General features: G+C 45.6%; 1 protein-coding gene across 3 annotated transcripts in view; it reads right to left on the bottom strand.

The window, feature by feature from the left end:
* RPTOR (regulatory associated protein of MTOR complex 1) overlaps positions 1 to 9,392 on the bottom strand; it is a 411,960-nt gene that overhangs the window by 162,762 nt on the left and 239,806 nt on the right. For all 3 annotated transcript variants that reach the window (XM_039476184.2, XM_003931661.4, XM_074389042.1), the window contains one exon: positions 174 to 233. In XM_039476184.2, coding sequence (XP_039332118.1) covers positions 174 to 233 — 60 coding nt within the window. The remainder of the gene's footprint in view (positions 1 to 173; positions 234 to 9,392) is intronic.

The following is a 9,392-nucleotide window of genomic DNA, read 5'->3' as shown; positions in this document are numbered from 1 at the left end:
GCCCCAGTGTGACAATCACAAACACAGCCTTAATCAGAGAACAAAAGAACATGCCCACATGAAAGGGAACATGCCCACACTGATAGAAAGTGCTTCTGAGAAGCAAGAGCTTTCAAAAAGGAGAAGAATCTCATCAGGTCCAGAGAGCCACAGAGCTTAAACGTCTTACTTACTTTTCTATCAAATCCAGTGTGACGCCAGGCACCAGACTGACACATTTCTGCATGCAAAACCTGCAGAGAAAGAAAAGAATGTGAACAGCGCGAATGCAATCGTCACCCAGGAAATTCAACAGGCCTGCAGAAAAAGGAAAGAGTTAAAGGCGGGACAGGGGCTGCCATGGTGAACCAGGACACTCAGATTTCCCTAATTCTGGCAGCTTTTAGATTTGCAAAGAAAATCTCATTGCCATCCTGTCAAGGCGCGAGACTACAGAGCTGCCACTGAGTTGTCAGGAGAAAGGAGAGAAGCCGTTTGCAGCCACGTGAAGCCCGGTCTCTGGAGAGGAGCGCCGAGATGCTTAATACAGCGCAGTCTCCAAACGAGCTGCTGGGTGGACTGGACAGCTCTTTCCTTCTGAAGGAAGTGAGCTGGGGAGACTGCTGGAGGAATAAATGAGTAGCCTCAGGACACACAGAAGAAATGCAAATTCAATTCTATCATTTCCACAATCGTAGAATCCTACAGGTCAGAGCTGGCTTCAAGTCTGAGGCGAATCCACCCTTAGGAGTGCGTGAGGAGCCAGACAGGCTTTCTCCAATGCGGCACCAACAGGAGGGAGGAAACCATCTCTCCTCCCATCAGGGCGGCTGCCACACCGTGGGGCAGAATCAAGGCAGCAGAGTAAAAAGGTCAGGAGGAGAAATGCAAAATGTTTAATTCCATAGAAACAGAATGGCAGGTGCAAAGCAGGTGCGCACATCTCCAAAACGCACTCAGGGACTGGTGGTTGAAAGCAGGAGATGGAAGAAGCCTGGAGAAGGCCACTGGCCCAGGGAGGGCACAGGGCAAGGGTCAGGCATATTCCGGTGGAGAAGTGGAAGTGATTCCTCTATAGCGGGGCCCGGGAGGCCACCTGTAGCAGTGGGTCGGAAATGGGAAAGGCACAGAGAACCCAAGAGATCCAGAAGCAGGAAGATAACGAGCCGAGGGTGTGAAGACAGTCACGGCTGCAGCCCTGCAGGGTGAGGGGAGGCTGAGCTGGCCGTCCTGAACCCCGTGCACAGCTGCCAGCCACACTCACTGTCTCAAGAAGCAATACCTAGCTCTACCAGCAGAGAGGAGGTTATATTCTTGGTTGTGGCTGCAGTAGTCAGTGTTTTATCATTCAAAGAGCCAAGAAAATAAAGTGGGGCCCATGTTTGCCTGAAGCTAGACAGCAGCGCTTTCCTCCAGCATCAAGTGCCCTGTGTGGCCCTGATGCTTCCCTGAGCCCGTCGGTGCCACTCAGAGGGGTCTCCTCTGTTGGCTTCATTTGCAGATGCTCTCCTGGGCCATGCAGACACCTCAGCACCAGCACAGACACGTGCATCTCCTGCAGTGCTCCCAGGTAAACTAGAATTTCTCCGTGGATAAAAATCATCTACAGGAAATGCATTTTTGAAGCCGAGTCCTATGCAAACCATGCTGCTTTGTCTTTTTATCCATAATGGACTTATTGATTGGGATTTCTGGAGTCCAGTAATGACGGAATCACTTACCTCAGACTAACCCTTTTGCCAATAAATGATAAGCTCTGGACAAAATATTAAAAAGCCATTTGAAGATTCTGATCAACAAACAAATGCAGGCAGGAACTGGAAGGGCTGTGACCCTTAGAGAACGAGAATAACTGCATGAATCTCCTTCATCTGGCTTTTCCCAAGGGTGCTGCTCACTCACGCGGCACATGGGGGAGAGCACGCAACTAAAAGACAGCCACCTTTCTGGGCCGAGGCCAGGTTCAGGGCTGCCAGGACACTGCAGGCAAAAGCTCTAGGAAGACGAGAGCCAAAACCCACATGTTAACCTTCCCCAAGTCAGAGGCTGGCTCCTGAAGGGCGTGCACACAGGATAATAGTCCCAGGATCCGCGTGGCGGACAGCAGGAAGGCTGAACGTGCAGAGTAGAGATTTTGACATCTGCTGGCCACAGTGAAGACAGAGGAGGTCCAGTCCAGCCAGAGTACAGGGCCTGATCACATCTGAGGCATGCCATGGACACCCCAGCGGGATCACCAACGACACCCTAGAATCAGATCAAAGCTCAAAGAGCCTAGTCCTATAATCAAGCCTCTACAAGATCAGTGTCACGGCCCGAAAGAAAGTAACAGAATCTAGAGTGTCTACAATGTCTCATCCACAACAGAGAGTATACAATCTAAAATCAAGAGAAAAAACAGTTAATAAAAACAGTTTCATAGTTGGCCAGATTTGGGAATTAGTAGACAGAGGCTTTCAAATTATAAAAATACCTTAATTATTGACTTGGAAATAAGATTATAAAGCCACTGAAAATATAATGTTCCCTTAAATAAAAAATTAAAATGGGAACGTCACACAACTTTATTATAGTACGGTTACATGAATAAGAGTCGCATGGATAGATAAATCAGTCAGTGATAAAACGCACACTTCACTTTAGACAATAATGCAAATTCTCTTTATACCGGAATTGCTACCAACTGGTTTCACATTTTGTGCGATTTCTTTCATTCACCTACATGACAGTGTTACTGAGCAAGGAAAGGTCAAAGAGCAGGCAAAGGTTGAAGTAATAAAAACGGCTCAAAACATCCACAAAACTGAACACAATTATAGCACAGCTGATATTTAGTGCTTATTGGCAGTCAGTGTTCTGTGTCTTTCATACCTTTTATTTTTTTAATCCTCACAACATTCTGTGAGGTATTATGATACATTATACAGACAAAAAACATCAGAAATTCGGTAATTTACCATGTAGTTTAAGAATATTAAAGATGATGAAAATACATACAAAGCTTCTAGAAAGAAAGAATGGATCACATTCAAAGAACCAAGAATCAGACTAACACAGGATGCAGGAAGACAATGGAGTAGCGTATTTATTTATTTATTTATTTGTGAGACGGAGTCTCACTCTGTCACTCAGGATGGAGTGCAGGGTGTGATCTCAGCTCACAGCAACCTCCATCTCCTGGGCTCAAATGATTTTCCTCCCTCAGCCTCCTGAGTAGCTGGGATTACAGGTGCTTGCTGTCACGCACGGCTAATTTTGTATTTTTGGTAAAGATGGGGTTTTGCCATGTTGGTTAGGCTGGCCTTCAACTCCTGATCTCAGGTGATCCTCCCGCCTCAGCCTCCCACAGTGCTGTGATTACAGGTGTGAGCTACCACACCCAGCTGGTGTTTTTAATTTATTGAAGAAAAGAAGTTAAAACCTCGAATTTTGTATCCAGCCAAACTGTCATTCAAATGTGTGAGCATGATAAAAATACTCTGAGAGGCACATATGGCCTCAGAAGACTTGTCACAAAAAGACTCATGAGGAAGACACTTTCAGATGACAAGCTAAAGTTAGAGGGGAGAAAAATCCAAGAGATGCTGAAGGGGATCTATGAAGTCACGATGACACATAACCTTGGTAACATCTGTAGTTGTCTTAAAATGAAAAGCACAAAGGTGGGGGCAATATCTATCATAACCAGGATTAAAAACCTAGACACAAATACATAAGAGCATGAAAAATCTAATAGAAAAATGGGTGAACAGACGTTTCAAAGATGAGGAAATACATGAACACGAGGAAATGTTCAACATCACGAGGTAGCAGAGAAACGCAAGTCAAGGCTACATGAGATATCATTCTAAACCTCCTCAGTTGGCAAAATTGTACACAAATGGCAATGCCAGGTACTGAGAAGGACGTGTCTCACAAGCCATCTCCGTCACCACTGCAGGCGTGTAAAACGGTACAGACACTGGGAAAACACCTTACCATTATCTCTTAAAATTGAACTTTCCCAGACACAATGATTTGACAACTCTACTTTCCAATATCAATGCAATTCTTGCATGTGTTCAAAAGAACACATGGAAAAGAATGTTCAATGTATCATTGTTCATAATAGCAAAGATAAAATGCAATACACCAAAGCAAAGCAAAACAAACAAGGGGAAAAGCTGGAAAAGCTCGAGTGTCCGCTAAAGAGAGCAGCAGGTGCACGGGGTGCTGTACTCGCAGAGTGGAATGTTACAGGCAGTTAGAGGGAGGTCCTCTAGCTACCACATCAATATGGAGAAACACTAGCAGCACAGCGCTAAGTGGAAAATGTCCACGTTTCAACCAAAAGTGTTTCTTTAAAAGAGTCCTCAAAATCACATTTGGCGTTAAAGCTTTTAATACATTTAAAATCTGAAAGAAGCCGGGCGCGGTGGCTCAAGCCTGTAATCCCAGCACTTTGGGAGGCCGAGGCGGGTGGATCACGAGGTCGAGAGATCGAGACCGTCCTGGTCAACATAGTGAAACCTCGTCTCTACTAAAAATACTAAAAAAAAAAAAAAAAAAAAAAAAAAAAAAAAAAAAAAAAAAAAAAAAATTAGCTGGGTGTGGTGGCGCGTGCCTGTAATCCCACCCACTCAGGAGGCTGAGGCAGGAGAATTGCCTGAAGCCAGGAGGCGGAGGTTGCGGTGAGCCGAGATCGCGCCATTGCACTCCAGCCTGGGTAACAAGAGCGAAACAAAAAAAAATAAATAAATAAAATAAATAAATAAATAAAATCTGAAAGAAAAGTTATGGTCTTAATGACTGCACACGATCCATGGTAGCCATTTAGAAAGGGCGTGGAAGGGACAGTGGGCCTGGCACTCAGGGCAGTGGCCAGGGGGTGGGGACGGCAGCGCACGTGTGTCAAGGGCCCTGTGTGGTGGGCACAGGTAATCACCAAGGTCTGGGTTTTGGTTGGGTGGTGGTCTGCGGAAACGCATTATGCTATAAAAACAACTGTTAGCTAACTACATACTTAAACAGAGGCCAAATACGGACTAGTGATGTGGGCAGCATGAGGCAAGAATTATGACTGATCCAGGCTGGGCGTGCAAACGAGTGGCTTCCAGATTTTTATGGTGTTACGTTAAGTTTGGCCTAAAGCTGCCTCCATACATGTTTTATGTTTGGCCTAATGGTTTCATGTACGTAGTGAACTGTAACCCGACCTGATGTGTACACAGCTTACAACCTGCTCTCGTGACAGGCAGCTGAATCTCAGACTACCACAGGCAGCCAAGAGTTCAAACCGGACTCAAGCAGGGCAGGTATCCGGCCACATGGCAGCCCGCAGTCGCTCTGAACCCACTCCGGTTTTGGGGCTGCCTGAGTCAAGAATCGTTCTTTGCTCAATTAAACTCTGTTGCATCTAATTTGTCTAGAGTTTTCTTTTAACAATGAAGAACAAATTAATGTTCAGCTCAGTGACCTTGTCAAGTGCCACATAATTAACTATTGAATGCTGTTTTCATTTTTGAGAATGAAAATTCCTTTGTTTTCCCCTAATTAAAAAATCCCACATGTATTTACCATAAAAAAGTGAAAACCCACCATGTTGAAATAGCTTAGCATGTTCATATCTTTTACACAACACTGAATCATGCTGGTTTATTTTGGCAGAAAAGGAAACGGTGGTCACTATAAAAACCCAAATCCACACAGACGTGTGTCACGCAAAAGTGCGTCAGCGTAGCCTTCACGCTCCCATCCCACCGCACAGAAGGGGCCTCCGCTGTGACCTTCAGACTTGGCCCATGCATACACAATTAACCTTGGGTGTCCCTGGGGACCTGGCCCTAGGACACCACTACCCACCCTGCCTAGTCACTCCTCCCGCCATGGACAGACACTCTACAAAAACTCCTGAACAAGGAGCGCTTCCTGGCAGGAAGGTGAACGTATGATGTGCTGCAGTGTGGCACACCCATGCTCTCGCCAACATGCAGAGTCCTCGCTTCTCTAGTGGTGAAGACGTAAGTGGCTTCTCTGGAGGTCTTGCCATCAGCATTCCCTGTGCCGTTCCATAGCAAAGGACAGGAAGAGACCCTGGGAACAGCCCCTTCACGGCTGTCGCTGTGAAAGCCGATCATACAAACTGGGTCATTCTTGTCATACCCAACTCAATCAGAGTCAAGGGGCAGGGGAAAGCACTCAGGCCACAAAACATTCCTCCAGGAACGTGGTTCTCTGGCAGCCTGGCTGCTGAAACCGCCTGCTGTCACCTGAAACCAGTTTTAACTAATGGCAACTGATACAACCTGCTTTGACTCTGAGACCAGTTGTACCCGCTCAATCTGAACTTGCCAGCTCCCGAAAACCTTACTAGTGCCAATGAACCTTCTCAAAGGGCAACAGGAAACACTCTTTGTCTTTATCAAACCTCCAAGCTTTTCTTTGTTCATCAGATATACTGCAGACCATGTGGCCTGCATGTACACCTTAAGCTGTAAATCTTGCTTCCCAAAGAAAATGTTTTACATTTACAGATTCATCTCTATATTTTATTTGAGTCAGACTCCAGTCCCTGCTATCCCTGCTCATTTTCAGTCTTTGGTAGCTGCTTTTCTGTATCCTGACCAGACCTTTTCGGTGTACTGAGTGGGACACAGAAGGTGTAGGTGGCTTATTTCACTTTGGCTGGCACGTGAAGGCTCTAGAATTTACACGGATAAAGCTGTCATTGAAGCTTTCACAGACTTGTGTATTTTAACCTAGTCATGCAGAGATACAGCAAACTGCTGGAGGTGTCTGGCTTTAAATATTCTTTTTCAAAAAGGAATTTCTGAACATGGTTCAAAGTGGCAATAAATACACAATTAAAAGTAAAATAGGTTGGGTGCGGTGGCTCACGTCTATAATCCCAGCACTTGGGGAGGTCAAGACGGGAGGATCACCTGAGGTCAGGATTTCAAGACCAGCCTGGTCAACATGGTGAAACCCCATCTCTACTAAAAATACAAAAAATTAGCTGGGCGTGGTGGCAGGCACCTGTAATCCCAGCTACTCAGGAGGCTGAGGCAGGAAAATCGCTTAAACCCAGGAGGCGGAGGTTGCAGTGAGCTGAGATTGTGCCACTGCACTCCACGCTGGGCAACACGAGTGAAACTCTGTCTCAAAAAAAAAAAAAAAAAAAAAAAAAAAAAAGGTAAAATAAGCAAATTTATATCACTCTCAGCATTTCATTTAATCCAGCAGGTTAAAAACACACACACACACACAAACCAAAGAAATAAACAAACATCCCCACATGAAATCAGTGTGCTAATCATGTGATATTTGTAACTAAATCTAGAAGTATGCTTTTGTGCTGGACGCAGTGACTCATGCCTGTGGTTGCAGTGTTCTAAGAGGCTGAGGCGGAGGATCACTCGAGGACAGGAGTGTGACACCAGCGTGGACCACACAGTTGAGTCTCCATCTCTACAAATAATTTAACAGTTAGCTGGGCATGGTCAAGCACCTGCAGCCTAGCTCAGAGGACTCGAGAGGCTAAGACAGGAGGACCGTTTGTGCACAGAAGGTTAAGGCTGCAGTGAGCCATGATCGTGCCACTGCACTCTAGCCTGGGGACAGAGTAAGACCCTTTCTCTTAAAAAAAAATAAAATAAAAAGTATGCTTTTAGTATCATTAGAAGAAAAAAAAGTAGAAGAGACTTTCCTAACTTGCAACTGCACTTTGTAATATACAGAAAAGCTGACTCTATTTAGGAGCTTCTAGGCCAGTAATCAGGACAAGACATAAATTAAGTACCGGCATTTGCTATTTCAAAACTGCCTTCCCTGCTACAGAAGCAAGCTAGCAAGACGGAAAACCAATGATTCCATTAGGAAGACAGATAGAGATGAACACCTCAGCTGAGCTTTCTGCCAGCCAACACAACAAACCGATCCCATCTGTCTTGTTCTGGGCTATGGCCCCATTGTCAGAGCTGGCTGGATATCGAGGAGCCCCTTAGGCACCTGCTGGATGCTTGAGCCTGGTGAGGCAATGGAAAACACCTTCCATGGGAACAATGCTAATTGCAAGGGCTCTGCCATTTGAGTTCCAAAGACATTAAAAAGTTGGCCGGGCGCGGTGGCTCACGCCTGTAATCCCAGCACTTTGGGAGGCCGAGGCAGGTGGATCATGAGGTCAAGAGACCAGCCTGGCCAACATGGTGAAACCCTGTCTCTACTAAAAGTACAAACAATAGCTGCTGTGGTGCTTGTAGTCCTAGCTACTTGGGAGGCTGAGGCAGAAGAATCGCTTGAATCCGTAAGGTGGAGGCTGCAGTGAACCGAGATCACACTCCAGCCTGGCAACAGAGCGAGACGACTGTCTCAAAACAAACACACAAAAAACAGTTAAATTGGTTATAAGAAAAATGTCAGTTTTTAAAGAAATGATTAAGTATTTGGGTGGTAAAGCATCATGGTGTAATTTAGCAAACATACTCATAAAAACAAAACAGAGCAAAAATTGTAAAATTTAGATGGTATAATATATATATATATATATATATATATATATATATATATATACACATATATAGGGTTTGCTTTATTATCCTCTCAACTGTTTTACAGAATGGTTGAAAACTGTCCTATACTGAAAAGTAAAAGGGATGGGGACAGAGACGGAGAGAGGGAGGGGAAGAGTGTCAACACAGGCATTCCCACATTGATGAGTCAGGCGAGGAAACCATTTCAGGAAGCCACCTAATTTTTCTATACTTTAGCAATCTGTGTTCTATTTTCGAAGAATGCCAAGACTGAAAGGGAGGCTCCCTGCCTCTCCCTTCTCCACTGTCCTTGAGATGACCAAGAGTCGGCACTAATTTGCAAAAGCAGAAAACTAACTCTTTCCTAGAAAAGTAAGCCTCTTCCACGGAGGTAACACTCATGCCCGTCAGCCACAGGAAGCACACACACAACACACAGCCAGCTTCACCTCTCCCCAGTAGCTCTGGGGTGTGCCTTGCCCTGGAGGAGACCATGTACACCAGCTTGTTTGGGATAACTTCAAATTCTCCGTGCTCCTTGGCCTGATTCAAATCTTAATCTGTTTTTACCTAAGAAACTATCAATGACATGAATTGTGTTTGTATCACCTACTGACAGAGCTTGGACGGGAACACCACCAAGCTGCCTGAAGAAGGTCAGGCTGAGTCAGGAGTGGGACAGCCACAAAGAACTGGACTTTCTCACGTGAAAATGCCTGCGGAACTCTGGTCCTCTCACCCAGGGACCCCTTCAGAGCCGGGGATGCTCAGTCCTAATTCAGTCCGGTGCTCTCATGACTGCAGTGCTGAGGAACAGCTATCGGGCAGCGGCTGGGGCTGAGATCCCCGGAAGCCACGGTGTTCCAAGATCAAGGGAAAATAGGGCTGATGGCCGAAAGAGGGCGT

Source organism: Saimiri boliviensis, chromosome 17, assembly GCF_048565385.1.
Source record: "Saimiri boliviensis isolate mSaiBol1 chromosome 17, mSaiBol1.pri, whole genome shotgun sequence".
NCBI classification, from domain to species: Eukaryota; Metazoa; Chordata; class Mammalia; order Primates; family Cebidae; genus Saimiri; species Saimiri boliviensis.
This window is presented reverse-complemented; position numbering and strand designations above follow the sequence as displayed.